Raw genomic sequence first — 23,337 nt, forward strand, 5'->3', positions numbered from 1 at the left:
TTATTTAAATAAATGAATTAATAATTCTATATTTGAAATGTGCAATTCTTTTGTGTAATTTTTTGAAAGGTGTCGTAATTTTTCAAGTTTACTAACGGTGTTGTGATAATTTTTGTTTTTGAGAGTCAATGCTCTGGGGCAAATTTTTATAAAATATATTAAAATAATTTCAGCTTCATAACTCCAACAGTTATAATATCCCGTGATTTTCTGTCTGCAATATTGTATAATAAATGTGTTACCTTGTAATTATATACCAAGATGGCGCTGTGCCCCTCCATCATGGCATTATCGTTCCTGTCTCCAATGACCACGCGAAGAACCGACACTCCAGTGAGTCGAGGGGTCCCCGAGTCGGTGATGGCGATGGGGATCAGGTATTCCTTTGTCTCTTCGCGGTCGAAAGTGACAGTGGCGATCAGCGTGTCACCTGTGGACAAAAATATTATGGACTTTTAAGAAATAGTGCAGCCAACGTATTATTATTTTCTTTTGGAGAGCTTTAAAATTCTAATATACTTCTTTTCGAAGTGTTTCTCAATAATAACTTTATGAAAACAACAAGTTATTTCAAAACCAATAAGCCCTTCTATCCAAACATTATTATTATCAACCAGTTTTTATTTCTCTAACCTCACAATTGGAATGGTAATTTCCTCAGGCCTTGAAATTAGCGTAAGAATTTTCTAATCTCACAAATGGAATGGAAATTTTCTTTAACCTCACAATTAGAATGAGAATTTATTTTAAACGCAAAATTTTTCATATTTTTTTTTCATTTAAAAATATATTTCTTCTATATAAAAACATAAATATGTTATACTAAAAATATTAATTACAATAAAAATGTTTTCTTTTTAACTTAAGTAATAAGAAAAGAAAGAAAGAAAGAGGTAAAGAAAAGAAAGAAAGTTTTTATTTATAAAGTAATGAAAATAGACTAAAATAGCAGTTACTAAATTAGATACACAGTAAATGTAAATAAATTTAAGAATATATTTATTTACATTTAACATTAATTTAAGAATAGAAGTAAAATAAAAATAATATTATTATATTTCGATTAATAAGTAGGTAGTAGGTGGTATGAAGTTATTTTATTCATTTGGAGTAAACGGAGCTGATAATATTGCAAGCGAAAGTACATAATAAATTGCGACAAAAAGCTATTGGTGGTTCGAATGCTGATATAATATTTCAAGAGGATATGGTAAAAAAAGAAAAATATATTTTCTTTGTTAATTAATGATGAAATTAAATATTTAATTATATACTAACTATGTAATATTAAAGTTTGAATTTGATCAATTACTACTAATATGTACCTGTAATCAAAAGGTACAAAAAATAAATTAAAACTTATAATTATTATTTGGTTGATCAAGAAGTTGTTTTATTTGAAATTTAAAGATTGACAATTGAAATGAGAATTTCTCTCAATCTCGTTTGCAATAGGAATTTCATTTGACCTCACAGTTGGATAAAAATTTCCTTTTACCTCATAAATGGGATGAAAATTTTCTATAAACATACAATTGGAATGGGAATTTTCTTTTTTTTATTTGTTTTTGGGGTGTTATGCCGTGTTGCGCTAACTCCTTCTTTAGCCAACGTTTCGGACAGCATTGCACTGTCCATCAACAGGGTAGATGTGTACACATCTTAGAAATTTCCTCTGACCTCACAATCGGAAAAAGCATTTTCCTACCTCCCATTTGGATTGGGAATTTTCATGGAGCTTCATAATTAGGATGAGAATTTCCCTTAATCTCACAATTTGAATGGGAATTTCTTTTCACCTTACAATTGGAATGAGAATTTCTTTTCACCTTACAATTGGAATGAGAATTTCCTTAACTCACAATTTGGATGGAAATCTCCATTAACCTCACAAATGGGAGGGAAAGTATGAGGGAATAAGGAAAGTCGAGAAGTAGTTCTAGATAATTATTTTTAAGAGCGTCTCAAGTTGCCGACAATAATTATGAATATTTCCACTATTTCTAGGAGTAAGTGGGACTATAGCTGAATTAAAAAGAGACCTGGAGGAGGAAGATTGATTATTATGTGGCTTTCAGATATTGTTATTAAACACGGCTAAAGATACTTTAAGAAAGGTTCAGATCAGAATGGTGGTTTCTCATCAGGGCAGTACTAAGAATGTCTACCACTCTGGTATAGATCTATGTTCTTCTGGAATTGGGACTCTTAAATAATATATATATATATATATATATATATATATATATATATATATATTTTTTTTTTTTTTTTTAAATAGGTAAAAAGCTGAACTAGTCACTGGCTATCAGACTATGAAATAAACACAGAAAAAAATTGTATAGTCTAAGAATAGAATTTCGTATCACAACTAAATAGAAATCTCCCAGATAACTTATATTCAACATTGACTGGAGTTCGGACTACATTATTCGACCCAGTTAATCTGTGTCTGAAGTGAAATGTCAAATAAATCAAATTCATTCGTCTTCGAGATGCTTCAAATTATTTTCACAGATTATTGAGTAAACGAGTTTTAATTTATTAGCTTTGAGTTAGGCCGGCTTGAAATAAACATCTATCATCAAACGACCCTCCTGAGATGAGTTCAACTGAGCGTGATGGCAAAATACGGCTTCGGCCATCCAAATACTGACTACGTGTCAACACTCAGTTCTACGTCAGAGGCAGTACTAATTAACGTGCAAATTCAAAAGTTTAATAGCAAGGTAGAAAGGTTGAATGTTTAAAACTCAGTAGATAATTGTGGCAAATGTTTATACTTAACCTAAACGGCTTGAGTTCTATCTTTGAAAAGAGAATAATATTATAAGAGGATAACATTAATATAAGAAAACTGTAATTTTTTTTTAAAGTCGAATACTGTATAAGAGTTTTAACTTCTCCCAACCGACTAAAGCCAGTGACTATGGCATTCCCAATTGGGGTATGTTGTGAAGCTGAAGTGTGGAGGATAAGGAGATGGGGAAGAGAAAGGTGGGGTGTGGATATGGTCACAAACACGGCTAAAGCCATTTCGAGCAACTTTTCAATTCTGAATGGTGTTTTCTCACCAGGGCGATAGTGAGAGTATCTTCCACTCTGGAACGTGCCGCAAGTATACTATATATTATTTTTAATTAATAAATTGTTAAATAATACAAATGCATCAAATAAAATTTACTTGCGCTAGAATTTGAACTCGCAACCTTCGGATTGCTAGTCGAACGCCTTGAATTAAAGAACACAAACGAGACGTATAAATGACTCGGTTTCGTGTGGCACTTGTCAACCATGAACAAATGTTGGGAGAGCGTTTGGTATGTTTCTTGACTATGCCGAGGTGATCAATGACGCTAGTTTCTCGAAGCATCTTTCATTGAAATATCGATAGAACATAGATAGCATTCTAACCGACGTCTGTGCTCTAAAGATTACAATGACCTTTTAAGATAGGGGAATCCATCAAACGAACGCCGAAAGGATAAAAAAGAGAGAAAATTTCAAATTTTCAGGGAAAAATGTAATGCTAAAAATCAGTGAAAAGTTGAACTTGCAAAAGCCAGTATAGAAATGGCAAAGTCTGTTTAAAATGATTAAACGTTTAAGTCAGTCCCTATAAAAACGCTAAAATGTTGAGAACTGTTGAAAGTTTAAAAACCCGTACAAAAAAGACACGTAAGAGAGTTTAATAATTCAGGTGTTAGGAATGTCATTTAAACAGACGAGGTAAACAGTTAAATAGTTAAACAGCCAATGATTTACGAGGTGATATAATGCAAAAGACACGAATCCAAAGTATTATATAGTTTTTTAATCTTCGTTCAGACCAGAGGTCCCCAATTTTTTTTGTACCGCAGACCACGAGCCGATTTTTCTGTTTTACGCAGACCCCTACTTTCGCAATTTCAGTATTTATTTATTTATTCTTGGCTAATTTATATAGCTCCGCTTTTTTGTGGTATTACAAAAAATATAAGTATTACAAAAAGAAAGTGAAGTTAAGTTAAGTAAAATGAAGTACAGCAACACGAATATGGAAGATGTAGACTTTGCAGCAAGAATCCTAGGTGGTGAAGATACTAGTATTAGGATTCCCCATAACATTTTCGAATACACTAATTCTTTATATATGGTGGCTAGGGATTAATTCCCCACGTAATTCCCCAATTGCCCACAATATTTTTTAAATTTTCGCCCGACAATCGGAATATTTCGATTTTCACTAGAATATTTGTACTTTGAAAACTATTCCACATGAAACCAAAAAATGTGGCATTGCTTAAAAATGTGGCTTAAAGAGCTCCGATGGACCCCGATTTACATCCCATGCACTCCCATTTTTTGTTTCATTGACATGGACCCCTGCAGGTCTAAATTGATACAAATCACTTTGGAAATGACTGGTTTAGAAATTATTGACCATAATAATGGTTAAAAATTCAAGAATGTATGAAAGTTCTAAGAACAGATAAAAATTCGTAATTTTAAAAACTTCACGAATGTGAAAAATATCAAATGTGTTCAAAAGTAAAAACTCTAGAGACGAACATTTGGGGGCTAGTCACTTCCGCAAGAAGTTCCGCCCGGGGTCGAGTTCATTGAAAAAAAAAACACAATGCCAACGTTTAATGACGTTCAACAGGAAATGAAACATGGCCGGAATATAAAAGTTTTGCGTGTCAACTACAATTTTCTTCGCAGTGTCGTAATTTCAAGTGTCGAATAGCTTCATTTCCATGCCCCCGCAGCCATTATTCAGGGCCCCAGTGCCGCCTTAAATGCCCCGGCTAATTCAAACATTTCTTAGTCCTGGTCACAATGGGGGCCAGTCGTGTTTTTGGCGTCAAAGATTTATTCGGTGGCGGAAAAATCGATGACGATTTTTCAATTATGCTTCCATTGTTGAAAAGAAGATTGTTCTAACGGAGAGCCAAATGAATAGCGTGTTGATGCACAAATATAATTTAAATATATATTTGAACACCAAATTTATGGCGTTATATAAGACTTTTCTATTTTAAAAAAAAAGTGTTGCTAATCTGAAAAGCAACTTGATCATTCAGCTGAATAGCTGATATGAAAATATGGCTTCTATGTTTCCTCCCTCGCTCAACATGTATTATTATTATTTTTTTTTATTAGTAAAAAAAGATACACGAATTACATTACACAATATAAAACAGTTATTAATTACATAATATAATATAATATAAGTATTTGATGTACCCCCATAAATAAGCAGGGCTTGTGTGTATGGGGGTGTTGTTATATTGGTTTATTGATATGATTCAGTTCAACTGTTCGGAATACTTTTTAAGGTGGCTTTTGAATTCGTTTATATTTGCATTCATGTTTCTAATTTTTTCTGGTAATGAGTTAAAAAATTTAACTTTAAAAATTTTACATCGTTCATTCCTCCATGTCCTCAATAATACTCTCCACACGGCATACGCATGCAAAGATGACGTGGGCCCTCAATGAAATGATTTTCCTCAGGGTAACCTGTGTAGAATTAATGTAAACAAAATAAAAATAATATTATTGTAACTTTTCCAATCATTTAAAAAACTGATATAGATTGCGTTCCGATTCTACTCTAAAATCTTTAAAAAATTGCAAACAAATATTTCGTAAACTCGCCTAATCAAATATTACACACACTTGGTAATAAGTATGGTTCAATCGATGTTGATCGCTGCCAATCAGTGTCAAAATTTAAACTCAGTTTAATGGATTGTTTACATTGATATTAATGTTTTTCTATTAGACCTGTTGTCGATTCTTATCCTAATATAGCGTAATATAGATTTTTAATTAAAGTTACATAGTTTATAGACTAATGTGAACAACAATTTTATACTTTTTTATTCAATTAATTTGGAGGATATTGGCAGATCATCTATTTTTATTTTAATCAATTAAATTTCATGTTACCTACGTTTCGTGAACTCTTATGTTTTATGTTACCTGTATTTTGTTAACTTATAATTTATTGTTTAATCTTATATTTTATGTAATCTGTATATTTTTTATATATTATGTAAACTCTTTATTTTTATTGAATTTAAAAAAAAGTTGCATTGTATGTAAAAGCCCTATGGGCGTTTAAATAAAATAAATAAATATTCGGACAGAGAAAAATCATTAAAATTGAATATAGCCAATTAATTAAGAACCTCTTCAAATTATCTGTAATCATTTTTCTCTGCGCATACTAGTGAAAAATCTAACGATCTAAATAATATCTAAGTCAATTGGGGTAGTGCCACACATACTTGCCTGGAGCCATTAGCAAAAATTCAAAAAATAATTCTGAAGGTTATTCTAAAAGTCCCAATAAGAACGAATTCCGATTTTATTTTTAAGACACTAATTTTACAAACCTGAAAAAATTATATTAAAAAAATATCCTGCTTCATCAATTTAAAAATACCCATATGTATGAAGAACGAACAAGCACTAGAGCCTTGAGACATTCACATGTAAAATCTTTTAACATCCCAGTTTGTCAAACCTCTTATAGACAAAAAAGCTTTAAATACAATGGCTATTAAGCTATTCATTTTTTACCTATTGACATTAGAAACACACAAATAACTTTATTTAAAAATAAAATCATTGATTACCTCCAATAAAAATATACATTGAACTATTTCATAACATACTGAAAATTGTGCCTACTGTGTATATATATGTATAGTGCGCCTTTTGGTCAAACTGAAACTTTATTAATTAATTACTTAAAATTATTATTGCTTCTCCTCCACCTTCTACATTCATTCTTGAATTGTATAATTTAAAAACAAAAAAATACTGATTTTATCTGGCATTTTCACAATATTGTATTAGCTAAAACCTAGTTAACAACCACTATGTAAAATGCCATCTCAACACAGGCGTTCCACACCTAGTGAGATGGGCAATACGTCACTATTGTAACTAAATGTAATATTAAAATAAAATAAATAAATATATCCGTGCGTACAGGTTATTTTTTTTAAATATTATTAAATTATGCATTGATTCCTGGCGCTCATTCGTTGATAGATTTAGTAATACTTTCAAAAGTAATATCTCCCCCCTCTCCTTTCCAATAATTAGGGATGGCATATTCCCATTGAATCCGGAGATTTGGGGCTCTTGTCCGCTTTAAATATATATATATATATTTTTGTACTTTTTTTAAATAGCTTTCTTAAACATAACGAAATAATAATAAACAAATCGATTAAGTCAAGGTTTTTAATACAGGCTTGCCGTCTCTTACTAACAAGAAATAAGTCTGAGTAATGGAGTAGTTTGTTTTGAATGGATACTTAGTAGGTCGGACCCCGTATGAAATTAGATACATCAAGTTACAGAAGTAGGAGCTTCTCTGGCAGCGCTCCACGTTTTCTGTCTCCAAAGCGGACATTAAGATAATTGATTCTGAAAAATGAACCCTGAAAATGGCGTCCTAATTAGGTAGTCCATGTACGTTTGACGGACTATTATTTAACAGCAGACTTGCCGCCGCGGTGCACTATAATAATTAAATAATATTTAATACGTCGTGTTCGAGTAGCCAAATTGTACGGGCGGTTGACCAAAACACACGACAATCAGTAATTTGATGGTAATTACATTTAAATTCAAAATACAGTCATTAGACCAAAGAAAGGAGCGGAGAATGAGAACATCACGTGAACACTTTTATGAATAATAAACAAACCCCAGATAAAAACAAACAGTTTGGTAAATTAATCACGTTTAAGGCTCCAAAATAAAACGCCTTTAATGAGAACGGTCGTATTATACTTTCATTCGATAAATATTTAATTAGCTAATGGCGGCGAAATAATGTTTTATTGTGGCCATTATGTAGGAACTAAGGCATAATTCTCAAAACACAAAAACGTTTCTGAACTAAATCTCATAGGGAGAACAACAGAAAATCTCACAATAGTGTGATACCCGTATTGAAAACCAAACGGCTTTATATTTTATACACTCTCGTAATTACCCGCGTATAAAAATGGCCGATAAAGAACTAGGTATATTCTGCAGCCATTATTGATCCAGAGTCAAACACAAAGTTGTGGTAAAATCTATTTACATTTGCAGAAAGTGCAGGCTCGATTTTATTATGCTGTACAACGGAACTGAGGGGAAGATCCCAAAACCGTAATATGGAGCGACTTTTGAATCGGGGGGCGACTTTGATCATCGCGGATATCTTCATAATTCTTGCTACCGCTTAGAAATTACCAGCTTAATAATAATTATAATATTTGTATGATTTTTATAGCGCCGTTTTTGTGCAAATGAACTCAAGGGCGCTGTACAAATATATAATACATTTCTACAATGATCTATGTTATTACTAACTATATATGGAGATAATATACAGTACCATACTTGCCCGGTAGGTCACTTGAGATTAACACTTAATTAACATTAACTAAGTGTTTATTAGCGAAATTGAGATACCGGATTTAGGACATAATTGATTTAGGAAAATTGGACATAAATTTGACTTTCCGGTGTTTATTTTAATAATGCACATTTATGTTCTTTGATGAACTTGTTTAGGAAAGGAAAAGCAAATTTTATGCTTTTACAGTACAAGGTTTTATCAGAATTCACTTTCCTAAATGTGATTCGTCCCTCGGTATAAGATAGATTTCGAATAATGTAAATCCAATAAGAAAAGTGTGATTAAGATGTATTATAGGCTAACTAACTAACTAACCATCACACCGTTTCTCCGCAGGGGTAGGCAGAAAGGAAGGACCGCCAAACAACTCGGCCTTGGCATCACACTTCTGGCCTCGTTCACATTTATAGATCGTCTCATACATACTCTTCTATTATTCTGACTCTTGACATGGCCCTACTCGAGGATCTGATTAATTTGATCGTGCCATGTCTTCCTTGGGCGGCCCCGAAATTGTGGTTTTCCGGTCAAGTGTCAAATAAGTTGGCTTCTAGTTATATTCAAATATATTGTCGATTGAAATGTGGAGATTTTTTTTTAGATAATTTCCTTCAGAGATAAATTTAAATATAATAAAATGGTTTATATTTCCTAACGATTGTAATAGTTTCGTGTAATTTATATGGTATAGTGTATTAGTCTCTTTTGATATTAATGTGATAATTCTTTGTCATAGACTTATATAAAATGGTATTTTCCGGTATACTCACTCCGAAAAGTAAGTTGATCACTTTCATTTTTTTGACTCGACAAACACATACATTTAAAAGAATATATATTTCGATAGTTTCAACATGTGAAATAAATATGACAAACGTTTTAATAAAAAGGTTATTGAGTTTGAAAGTTGAAAATTGACAAAGTCACCCCATTTTATTGTTTTGGATTGTAACTAGGGTTACTATTTTGAGACTAGGAAGAAAAACCGATAAAATAGCGTTTAATCGACCGAGTTAATGTAAAATGAATCAATAAAATTGGAACTAACTGTTTTCGAGACCAAAATTGAACAATTTATCAAATGAAGTATCATCGTTGGAAACACTAATAAAAACTTAAACCTTTGCAGCGCGGAGAAAACTGGTCAAGCGAAATAATTTCGCGCTCGGAAGACGCAAACTACGATCTTACTTTCAATGATCTTATAAATCAGAATAAATGTTTAAGGCCCTTCTATATATTCTTATAGCGTCCATTCTCCGGGGAGCGCAAACACGAAATATGATTGTTCTGTTTGATGTAAAAAAGCGTATCATCCTACTTTTAGTGCCGGATTAGATGAAAGTTATGTCGGTGCTAAAATTAAGCCCTGTAATCTCTAGGGACCTACGATATCTCAGTAATTCCAATAATAGTACGTAATAAGGTTAATTGAATATATTCCTGAAATGTTTAAAATTACAGTAGAAATTGATGTGGCGAAATCACAACTAACAAGACAATTTACTTAAATTTTAAATTTCTTTATCCCGTTTGCGTTCCTATACCATTCATCCGAAATCGTTGACAATTTCAAAGTTTGTTCTTATTAGTGACTGGAGTGTTTAGAGAGTGGTTTCAATGGTAGAAGAGGTCGGGGATGCTCGAGAAAAACTTAAAACATTATCTCTGCACTGGAATGAGATACGAAGTCGAATTAAAGTTTTTTAACAATAACAATATCATTATACCACATGAAGTGAATGGTAGAAACAGTCGGGGACGCTCGAGGTAGATATGAACCTAGTATTTATTTGTGGTAAAACGAGACGTAAGTGATGAACGAAAAAAACAGGTGTAAGGAGAATGTAGGAATTGGAAGTAACGGAAGGAAGGACCACGAGAAAGACGTGACACGATCTAATGAGACAAATACCTACTTATTACAGTACGATAATATTATTTCCACTTTAAAAATGCACCCAGTTGTCAGGTACTCTAGAATTCACAACCTCAAAACTTTACCCAAAACCTTTTATATAAGAAGTATATAGATATATATAAGTATAAGTAAGTAAGTTGATCACTTTCATTTTTTTGACTCGACAAACACATACATTTAAAAAATATATATATTTCGATAGTTTCAACATGTGAAATAGATATGACAAACGTTTTAATAAAAAGGTTATTGAGTTTGAAAGTTGAAAATTGACAAAGTCACCCCATTTTATGGTTTTGGATTGTAACTAGGGTTACTATTTTGAAACTAGGAAGAAAAACCGATAAAATTGCGTTTAATCGACCGAGTTAATGTAAAATGAATCAATAAAATTGGAACTAAGTATATATATATTCAATAATTTAACGTTAGAAATAAAATCAATAGCCAAATACGACAGTTTCAGGAAAGCGCTCGGGGATTTTTTGATGTGTAATTGTTATAGTGTTAGTAGCCTATTTCAAGTACTCAGATAGAGGTGTATATATTGTTTATATGCGTGAGGATGCGTCATATGGGTGTATGTATACATGTGTTGTTATATGTATATAGGTATGTCTGCTGCTATATAAACATGTGTGCTTGCATGCACACATATTAAAAATTATATATATAATTATGTACATTTTTACAATCTAATGCTAATTTACTTCTTTCTCCTTTCTTATTTCTATTTTCTACTTTTTATTACAATTTTTCCAAAATTTTAGCTTCATCTATAGTTACTAATTTCATATGTTTACACTAGATTTCATATTTCATACAAAGTAATTACACTCAATTGATCACCATGAAACAGGCAGCCGCCTAGTATGGTGATTCATTATATCTACTTTATGTAAATTTCAAAACAATGTAACATGTATTAAATAAATAAATAAATATATAAGTTTTCGAGCAACGCCGGTTATACCTACGTCAGCTAGTCTTCTCTAAATAGTATAAAATAAAGCGTCTGTCTGTTTGTGCGCTTAGTTCTTCTAAACTACGCAACGGATTGTGATAGGGTTTTCACTATCATTTAGAGAATTTATTCCGGAAGGTTCATATATATAATAAACACATTTATTTATATTTCATTTATCACGTGTCACTTTGTTAGACGCTAATCTCCAAAAGCGCCGAACCGAATTCAATTAAATTTTGTGAATTTGTGTGGTTGGTTTCAGTATGAAATATAGAATAGATTTGGAATCAATAAGTGGCGATGTTGTGGAGATAAAAAAAAAAACACAAATTTTAACTTCCCTCCATAGAAGGCGGTCTGTGGCAGGACAACTTGTGTCTGAGCCCACCAGCAAACAATATAATATCGGATGTGTGTACTTACATTCTAAAATACATTATTTTCAGTAGTAATAAAATAATAATGGAATTATGCCGCCATTAGTACAACAGTTGGTGGTTTGGTCAGCATATTTGATTTTCAGCCGAGTTAGAATCTCGGCGGTGGCAATTTTTATTATTTATTTTAATTTAATTTATTAAATGTATGCATTTTTTGCCGATCACACGACGCGATTTTTAAAGACTAAAAAGTAGTTCTCATCTATCGATTATCTTAAACGTTTACGTATACACGTTACTATTTTACAATTTATCTTCAAAATTAAATAAATTTACCGAGTGCAAGAATATTTTTTAAATTACGTCGATTTACTTTCGAGTCGGCGTGTTTTCTTAGTCACGTGCCGGAAGAGGCAATCAGAACAACATGTAAACCAATTCGAGAAATCGGACCTAACTTTGAGCTTTGAGCCCCGATGAACGCTTGTAAATCGGTAAAAATACCCGCCGAATACACAATACAGGTAGACGTAAATTCGAGGGTTGTTTTCGCCAATTAAAGTGGCACGTAAAGCATCGTTAAACTTTATCCGAGTTGTTAAAGTTAGTTTAACTAGTCCTGGATCGAAGGGAGGGGGTGGGTAATTCGAACGATCACTAATAGCATATTATGTTATATCACCGTCGAGCACTAAACAGATAAACCTACGGAAGTGTGCCGTGGGGGTATCAGTGTGCCCGAAAAAAACTTATATTACTTCGGGTGAAATTTGTCAAGCATTTTCAAATATCGTTGTCAATTTCATTATCCTGTCTGGGGCCCAGGAGTCAAGTTCTTAATGCAGAAAATAGTTTTGCGTGTTTCTGTTGGCCGAAGATATGAACATTTTATTCAACTTTGGATGAAGGTAATCAAAGCGTTTTCAAATGTAGAATTTTTTTGTTGTAGAGATAATTGCTCAGAAGTCAAAATGTCTTTTACCGTGTCCAAAAACTTGTAACACAAGCGATAAACTGGTAACTACATCACACATTTGGATACGATGTTGTTGTATAATTTTTTGGTTTAAGCTTTCGTTTTTGAGTAATGCTAGTCCGAAGATGGAACTTTTAAAAAAAATTAAAAATATATCGATCGCTAGGGGATTAATTTCAACCGTATAATATCTTTTAAAATACACCCATCGGACTCCAAAGCTTTTTCAACCCTTTAGTTGCCATGTATGAGGCAAGAAGTGTGTGCCAAGACCGAGTTGTTTGGAGGTCCGTCCTTTCTGCCTACCCCTGCGGAGAAATGGCGTGATGGTCAGAGAGTTAGTTAGTTGCCTAAAACGAAATCTCAGATGAAAAAAATCTTTCGATCATTTTTTTGAGTTCTCTATGTGATGTAGTTTCCCGCTCGTACTATGAGTTTCCGGACACCGTGTATATTGCCAATTATACATCAGTTTTCTTTCAAGTGAATGTAGGAATTTCTACGGATTCCCAGTTCAGTGTCTTCGAGTACGTTCGAGTTTTATGGCCATTTGATGACAATGTTACATTTGAATTTCTGTGAACCCTAAATAACACTGGTGAGAGAATACCACTCAGAAATCAACAAGGTATATTTTGAGATTTTCACGGCTATAAAAATTATAGGGATTTAGTTTTGGGGCTTTATATTATATTCTTGTAAATAAATAAACAATAAATACCGAGTCTCAACCGCTCCCAACCGTCTGTAGACTGTAGAAACCCCAATAATTGCGGTATGTTGAACCTTACACCTCGACCACGGAGGTCTGGCAGTTCCCAGCCTTCTATTTTTCTTTCATCTCTAAACTTTGGAGGTGATATAGTCCTACTGAATTGCTGGTAAGATTCCATTGCGGTTATCACAAAAAATAGTAACCAAATTAGTCCGCATTGAATTCGCGTTTCTTATTTCATTAGTAACTTGTGTAAGAAGTCGAAAATAAATCTTCGTGTAATTCAAGTCGACATTCTCAGCCAAGTGGTATAAATAATAGAAGATGAAAGACAAAGATATATTAATTGTGCTTTTAGCAACCCTTGTCCTCGGGCAACTCGCGTAGGTCAGAACGCTTAATCAGCTGAGTTTTTTACTTGTCGCATTCGAGGCTTCTAAAAATAGGGTAGGATTAAGGCTGAAAAGGTTGTTGGGGCCAACCTACCCCTTCATCCTTTAGGGGGTCTCGAGTCACGACACACTGAGATTAAACCCGAATTGCGGAGGCGTCAAAATTACATATTAGCTGATTGAGATGTTCCCATATTGTTACGTCGATTAACAAACCTTTAAATGCCTCGGAATTTCACGTCTCTGACATATTTGATAACATTCCATTATGATTTGTAGTGTCGCATATTTGATACGTGAACCACAGCTAATTCAGGCATCCGCCGCATTATTCGACAATTCGATGGCACAGAGTTTTCGCGATTGGTTAATACTACATTATAGATAACTAATTTTACTACCCGGCTTCGCCTGAGTTTTAACAATTTTATTTATTAATGCGAAATAAACAATATGTAAGGCAGATTTTCCAAACACAGATAGCTATCCGTAGACCGCTAAGATGATAATTCATTTGTAGAAATAAAATTAATGTCACAGAAAGTGACAAAAAATAGAAAAATATCACGTTGCATTGAAACCACGTTTTCAAAATAAAAATCGGTTTTTTTTTTAGACTAGTAATTTTAACTAACTAACTAACCATCACGCCTTTTCCCGCAGGGGTAGGCAGAGATGACGGATCGCCAAACAACTCGGTCTTGGCACACACTTCTTGCCTCATTCACATTCATACATCGTCTCATAAATACTCTTCTATAATTCTGACTCTTGATATGGCTCGACTCTAACTAACTAACTAACCATCACGCCGTTTCCCCGCAGGGGTAGGCAGAGAGGACGGACCGCCAAACATCTCGGTCTTGGCACAAACTTCTTGCCTCATTCACATTCATACATCGTCTCATACATACTCTTCTATTATTCTGACTCTTGACATGGCCCGACTCGAGTATCTGATTCACTTGATCGTGCCATGTCTTCCTCGGGCGTCCCCGCCTTCTGCTCCCATTCGCATTTGCATCATATATCCTCTTTACACTCCTATCTTCGCTCATTCGCTCTACATGCCCAAACCATCTAAGCGTTCCTTTCTTAATCTTACTAATACGCTTACATCAGCCTTGCACTCTTTGCGGATCTCCACATTCCTCACACGATCAAACATGGTTTTACCACACATACGCCTCAGGGATCTCATTTAAACAGCATTTAATCTACTTTCATCCTTTCTTTGCCAGTTCCATGCCTCACTTCCATACATCAGGGTAGGTACCAGCACTCCGTTGTGGACTGCTAACTTCGCTTCTTTGGACAATTTTTTGTTGGACCCTTCTCGACTCAAGTATCTGATTCACTTGATCGTGCCATGTCTTCCTCGGGCGTCCCCGACTTCTGCTAACATTCGCATTCACATCACTAGCCATATTGATGGGCACATCTCAAGATTTGAGAACTTGACGTTTTTTTTTTGCTTCTTGAAAGACAATAAATAATAATTTGTAAAGCGCCATTTTTTGTAAAAAATCATACCAAGGGCGCTGTAAAAATATTACTTTTTAGGCTATGTATACACCCATACTTATCTCGCATTAAGTATACTCTCTTAAGTCTGATAAAGAGATTGACTAATACGTGGTGTTCTGAAACGGAAAATAACCAGAATTCATACTTACAAAACAATATAATAGTTATTGATCTTGTTTCGTGATCTTAGTAAGAAAAAAATATGAAACCTGGTAAGACTCGACCTCTAACGCCGAAGTAAATTATCATCAAAGGAATCTTCGAGACCGTACAGCCAACATTTCAGGATTAATTCTGACAGGCTGAAAAATTCTCGAACTGAAAATTACGATGAAAATAATAATAACGTAATATCTTTTCATACTTTATATCGTACATTATCTCCTGAAATGTTTGGAAGACTTTCATCCGAGATGTAAGTAATTTATTAGAGCGAAGGGTTGGGAGGTTTGAGATTGGTTGGTTCATACAGTAATTCCGTTACAAGTTTTTCGTAGAGAAGATAGGGTAAATTACTTTAGAAAATTGAAAAACAACTGCAACATAATCGAAGAATTAAGAAAATTAAATACATATACGTGAACGGTTCCATGATAACTCAACACAGTGACAATTCAACACAATTTTAAAAAGTGATATAAAGTCATTAGAAACAATGAAAAAAATTTTTTTTTAACCTAACCTACTTAACCCAGTTAATAAAGTTTTTGTTTCATCACTTTCCATGACTTTATATAACTTTTTAAAGATGTGATGAATTATCATTGTGATGATTTATCCGGTCACCATTTTGAATGTCTAATACTTGATCATTTTTCTCCGCACAGGTAGGGATGTTTAGCTAGGGATATGAGTTGCTACAATATAAAATATCCGCAACGTTATTTTTATACCATAGAAATTTCGATAAAAGCGATTTAAAAAACCTGTCCATCGCCCACTCACAGCAAACCTGATTATATCGATTCAACTTAAAGATATATATTTATAGCAATCAGATCATTCTGGCAGTATCGAGTAATATTATTTCTGAAAGCAATCCAATTCAAGCCACCCAGTGAGGCCAACATTACTGGAAAACTTTGAATTGTAAAAAAATATTGTACCAAATAAAAAAAAAATAAAAAAGTATATCCTCAGAATTGTGACTTCAATCCCATTTATGGTGTTCCCTGGGAATTTGCCATCATCTACGCACTAATGGAAATTAGAACAGATCGACTCAAAGATCTTATATTTTGTGGCAAACAAGACACTGCGAAACTAAAATCTTTTCAGACGGAAAATCCACTTTATTTTTAAATCTGTAAAACGTTGAAAGCGCCATTGTAACGAGTAATTTACTGTCCACGAACCCTACATAATTCATGCTCAGTAAGTTTAACAAACCAAATAAATATTCCGTCGCGGCGACTATGAATATCATCAGGAAACTTTATGTAAAGTTGGCCATTCCCAATCCGGCAGAATGTTGCTACTAATTTAACACAACGGATCCGAAACAAAACTGCTCGGCTCCTAATTCAACTCCGGTTCAAGGTCGGGAATAAAGAAAACGTACCAATGTTTTATACGAACTCATTCTATTATTTGAATCGAGACAATATCCTTATTTACGAGTATCCTTTCAAGAATTCTGGATAATCTACACAAATCTAAAAGAACCAATTCAATTATATGGAATCAAACATCGTCGAACTTAGTTGATGATATCATGATGTAATTTAAAAGAAAATGTAGATTTACATTGGTAAAACCATAAACGTATAATTGGCAAAGCTCTGAGCCTCGGGTTCAAAGCCATGCAAATGATATTTTTTGTACAATAAACTAGTTTGAAGACACTTTATTTGAATAAATTGCTCTACCGTTTTTGGAAGTACCCTTTCTTCACCCGGAGAATGTTAAAACTAAGAGAAAACACAAAATTCTGACAGAAATACATAAGTATTTAGGTGTTACGGGAAGAAAATGGCGGTTTATTGGATATGTTTCTAGAATTGGACTATACGATAAGTTTTATTGGTTATTATTTTTTAGAGATTTTCTGATTTCAGGTGCTTTTTGGTTATATAATTGTTTGCTTTTATCATTACGGTGAAGAATTTAAATCTATGTCTCCTTATGATAATCTTTTTACAAGGACACAGGGGTTCAAATCCTTCTCATCAGAATCAGTGGAAATGAAATGATTAAAAAAAATATTACATTATTTTTTTAATAGTAATATCATAACGTCACCTTCAAAAACATTTTTTTGTTTACTTAAACATGCATTTTTTCACTGTGTACTATATTTCACATTCATAATTATAAAAACAGCTTTTAAATTTTTTTTTAAATATGAAAAATATTCTGAAATAACACTAGATGTGAACATACAGTTTATTTTATATTTATTAAGCCTTTATCAAAAATTACTTGTACCAATTAGCTTCAAATACAATCACTTTTATTTTGTTAAATATTTAACATTAAATTCTTCAATTTATACTCAAAATATGTCTGTTAAACAAAACAAGAAAACAATTAATTACCATCACGAATTAAATGGCGCAGAATAATTTTTCTTATATAGATAATGATAATGAAATAGAAAGTAGTACAGTAAATAATTTAGAAGATTGGATAAAAAAACAAAACATAAATTCGTCTGATAATCTTGTTTGTATTCAATTAAATATTAGATCTATACAAAAATATTGGGATGTATTGCATATATATTTAATTAATTGTTTGAAGCATATTGACATTCTGATGCTATGTGAAACATCTGTACAAAATGAAAGTATGTGTATTTACAATATTCCTGGATATAATGCATATAACTACTGCAGAACTGATAAGTCAGGAGGAGGAATTATATTGTATATAAGAAACAAATTTGAATTTAGACTAAAAACATTAAAATCAATACATTTTGAAAATATATCAGGAAAGCTCATACTCCAGGACAAAACTAAAGTCAATATAATAGCTATCTATAGACCTCCTAATTTCAGTAAATCTTCATTTCTGACGGAATTATCATCATATCTTGAGACAATTAATAGTAAGGAAAATATTATCTTACTTGGAGATATAAATCTTAATTTGCTTGATGAACAAGATAATATTGTAACTTCGTATGAAAACTTACTTACTAACCATTATTTAACTAAATGCATCAATGTAGTAACCAGAGAAGCTGTATCAAATGGACAAATTACTCGCACGTGTATTGACCATATATTTGCCAAATTTAGAGGCAAGAAAATAACAGCTTGCGTCAGTGAAAATAATATTGCCGATCATTTTATCACTGCTATTAATATAAAATGTCATAAACGTCAGGTAGACTTTGCAAATAAGTATATTCAAATCATCTCACAAAAGGATATTGATAGACATATCAGAGATTATAACTGGAGTAAACTTATAGAGGATAAGGATTGTATTTCATTATATGAAAAAATAAAATCTTTATTTAATAAATTTTACAAGAGTAGTTCTAAAACGATAGTGCAAAACCCGAAAACACGACCTTATGCAATAAATGAATGGGTAAGCAGTGAATTATTATGTCAAATAAATAAAAGGGATAAACAATATAAAAAATGGAAAAGTACACCAACAAACAAAACATATGAAACAGAATACAAAAAATCACGAAAACTTGTCAATAAACTTATAAATAAAGATAAAACTAACTACTATAATAATAAATTTAAAAACTGTTTTAATGATACAAAAAAAACCTGGGATGTGATAAATAATATTTTAGGACGTAAACCCAAAAACGATTGTGATGAAACAATAACACGATATATGTTAAAAGATAGAACTGAGGATTCTGTGTCAAATGATTTTGTGAATTACTTCTCGGATAGCATCAGCAACATGTTACATAAATGCAATCACAAAGCTACTAATATTGTACTGGAAGAACTGCCTCACAGTTTATTTATACCAAGAGCTACTATAACTGATATTGAAAACATTGTTAAAAAAATGAAAAACTCTAAAAGCACAGGTATTGACAATATAAGAATGTTTGATTTAAAAAGAAATATAAAAACTCTTGGGCCAATAATTACTCATTTAATCAATATGATAATAAAGCAAGCAAAAATTCCACAAGAATTTAAATGTAGCATTACTAGACCAATATTTAAAGGTGGAAAACACATTGAACTGGGAAATTATAGGCCTATTAGTATACTACCTGCGTTAGAAAAAATTCTCGAAAAATTTTTATCAAATAAATTAAATAATTACATTGAAAAATTCGCTATCATAGATCCAAATCAATATGGCTTTCAAAGAAAAAAAAATACTGAAAAATTACTGCAAGATTTTTCCAATTACATAAATAATCAATTAAATAATAAATTACATGTTATTGTGTTATTTATCGATAACTCTAAAGCTTTTGACACAATTAACTCTAAAAAACTGCTAGAAACCTTAGAAAAAATTGGAATAAGAGGAAATGTGTTAAATTTATTTAAAGATTATCTTAGAAATAGAAAAATATGTACCAAAATAAATAATACTTTTAGTAAAACAAAGAATGTATCTGCAGGAGTTCCACAAGGTTCCATATTGGGACCTACACTATATATAATTTATGTAACTATAATGAAAAAACTTTTCTCTTTTGTTAAACATTTTGTATTTGCAGATGATACGGCATTGGTCATATCACATAAAGATCTAAAAATTGCAATTGAACTCATGCAAATTGACTTTAATCATCTTTGTAAATGGTCACATGATGCAGGACTATTAATAAATGCTAAAAAAAACCAAAGTTATGCATATAAGATCACCTAATGCCAGATTTCAATTTAATCCTAATATTATTTCTCATAGTTTTAATTGCATCCATAAAAATATCCCGACTAATTGTAAATGTGAAAGCTTAGAATTAGTTACAGAATATGTCTATCTTGGTGTTACAGTAGATTGCTTTTTCAAATGGGACAAACATATTAAAAAAACCTGTAAAAGACTCAGATCAATTGCTGGCAGAATGTACACATTAAATTTTTTCCTATCAATTGAAACACTTAAAATAATTTATATGTCAATGGCAGAATCTATTATAAGATATGGATTAACCATATGGGGAAATACTAGTATAACCAATCTGAAACAAGTCCAAGTTGTACAAAACGCAATTGTAAAATTACTAGTCGTCCCTAATATTTTTAAACAGAGACATAATACACCGTTGCTGTTTCAGAGTGCCAAAATTTTACCTGTTAAGGCTATACTATGGCAAAAAATCATAATTCAGTATATATTCACCCCGCAGCATAAAGAAAAATTAGAACATAAATACAGTACTAGATTCACGCGCAATGACGGGTTAATAGTTCCGAAATTTAATAATAAATACGGACAGAGAACGTTTGAATACAACATACCGAAGATATTTAATTTATTACCTGACACTATAAAGCAATGTAAATCTATGAATAAGGTTAAATATATGGTGAAAAATTGGCTATCGGAAAAAAAATATTTATTTTAATATGTATGAAATATTGTATGAAAAAATTGTTAATTCTGTAGATGTAAGATGTAAATTATAACTTTAAGAAATGTATTTGAAACTAACTTTAAGCACCTGTTGACAAGCCAATTCAATCGGCTTAGCAGGACTTGTTTTTGATATTATGTATTAACTATTTATTCAATAAAAAAAAAAAAAAAAAAAATTGACAAACTATGAAAAATTATTGTTATTAACATCATAAGTGTTCCGTTATTCTAATATTCAAATTTCTAATTGCCTTACCTATGCAGAACGACTAACAGTCATTGCAACAAAGTTTTTATTTTTTGTTTTCTTTTCAGGTAAAAAAATATATTTTAGGTAGAAGCGTGATAATCGCTTGCACGATAAGTGCGGCAGCAATTTCAGAATCTTTAGGAATGTTAGGTCAACAAATCTGAATCATTAGATATAATCTCAGCTGTTCCCTTCCACTTCTTCTTACCCTGTATTTTACTCCGCCTCAACATTCACCAAATCTTCGAGAATTTTGGAATCGTGTGTAATTAAAAAACATAAAACCTTCCAAAACTTTAACGTGGATATTTTTTTTCTTATGAGTTTTCAATCGATTCACCAATTATATGTCGTGGCTTGAAGCTGACGTCGATTTAGATGCATTCTTTAACATCTGAAATGTTTGCTATATTTCTCAATTGTATATGCTACCAAGGCATCGCAGAGGCAATCTAAAAGTACATCAAAGTCGTCTCCTACATCCACACCTCGACGCGTTTTCTGAAAAAAGCAAACATCAGGAGAAGCCCCTACGAACAGGGAGAATTTCCGAAATGGCGGATAAGTTAGCTTGCAAATAAATCTGGCATCGTATGACAGATTTAGCGCGAAAGCTTTTAAATTTGGAAGCCCTTTTCAGGGTGTTTTATTTCGTAACATTTCTATTTTCGAACGACAGATGGCTTCCTTTTTTTGGTGGAGAGCTTTCTATTTGGGGCATTTCGAGTTCAATAAATTTCGGTTTCAAGTTATAACTTTTCTGTCCATGTCGTGTGAAATTTATTTGCTCATTGGGAAAATATGTAAAACATATTATGAGGGATTCGGTACGATTTTTTTGCTATAAATGCGTATTTTAGTTATGTTACTCATATGTGTTTTACTTCTATATTATTGCTTGTTACTACTCAAACTCATCATTGAAATAAGCGTTTAAAATTGGTATTGAAGACTAACATCAATACAATATTAATATAAAAATATAATCTTAACTTTAAAGCATAAAATCAGTGTTACTGGAGCAACAACAACTCTAGATCTGTGAAATTTATGGAGATTTTCCGTCTTGAATTTCTAAGTTAACGATATTATTTCATATTTAAAATGTCTTCAAGTTTAGAAATAATGATTTGACTGTAAAAAAATAGGCCATGTCAATCCAAGTCTATAGAAGAAAACTGGAATCTACAAAACTGGGCTTAAAGTTAAGCAGAAAAACCCAATTTTTTTTAATTCGAAAAAACATCAAATGTTACGAAATCGTTATTTCAATTAAATTAAGTTCTTCTATTTTAGGAAATATAAAATAAAAAAATCAATAATAAGATTTAACTTCTCAGGCTAATTTGTTTGGTTTTGAGAACAAACAACTATTACAGCAGTATAGTTCATTTGTTCGCTTTTCGGAACAGTTCACAAGATCTCATAGAAATCTTTGTGTTGTCGTTAAATCGTTGAACGCAATGTGAGAAAAATTTATGAAACTTGCTGAATATTTTTTCATTATTTTTATTAGAAAAGACACAAAGTGAAGTGGTGAAATGTTCATAATAAATTTGTGTAATAAAATATGCATTTTTTTCGTTATCAGTAATTTGTTCATTGGTTAGACGAAAAAACGTAAGGTAAGCCATTTTTAAAACTTTTTTATATTTGATTTAAAAATTAAATATATCAAAAATTGTATGTTTATTTAGAATAATTAAAATTGAAAATGTATTACATATATTCTCCGATTTTCCGACAGCATATTTACGAAATATAACGGTCAATATACCAGAGGCCTGAAAGTTTAAATAAAAATCAATAAAGAAAACGTTAAATTCAAAATTTCCGTCTAAAAGTAATCAATTATTTTCTGATTGAATTTGAAAGAATCGCTTCGTTATAAAGAGTGGCGGAGTAATTTATTATTTGTATTTCAGATGAGTAGGTCAAACTTTATTTAATTGGTTGATCCCTAAGTAAACACATCTCGGGATTGACCTATAAGTGAAGATTTGGGTTACTGTTAGGGCTCCCAGGAAGGCGAAGTTTTAATTGAAAAAGCCGAAACTTTCCTCGGCCCATCGAAGGTAGAATATATATCAATTAAATTAAGCGATTCCTAAATCGACAGAATTGTGCCGGGCTTTGCCGGTTGTTGAGTACAACAAAACTGTTAATGATGCTTAACGTTGGATCGATTTCATATTGTATACGTAAATACATAAATACTAGAAAATAAATCAATATGAACAATAGGTACTTGTAGTAAATAG

At 31.9% G+C, this 23,337-nt stretch overlaps 1 protein-coding gene across 1 annotated transcript in view; it reads right to left on the minus strand.

The window, feature by feature from the left end:
* shg (DE-cadherin) overlaps nt 1-23,337 on the minus strand; it is a 675,856-nt gene that overhangs the window by 39,373 nt on the left and 613,146 nt on the right. The window contains exon 13 of the mRNA XM_089640480.1: nt 243-430. Coding sequence (XP_089496606.1) covers nt 243-430 — 188 coding nt within the window. The remainder of the gene's footprint in view (nt 1-242; nt 431-23,337) is intronic.

This window comes from Hesperophylax consimilis, chromosome 15 (genome assembly GCF_061612785.1).
Source record: "Hesperophylax consimilis isolate HC1 chromosome 15, BYU_Hcon_1.0, whole genome shotgun sequence".
In the NCBI taxonomy this organism is placed as follows: Eukaryota; Metazoa; Arthropoda; class Insecta; order Trichoptera; family Limnephilidae; genus Hesperophylax; species Hesperophylax consimilis.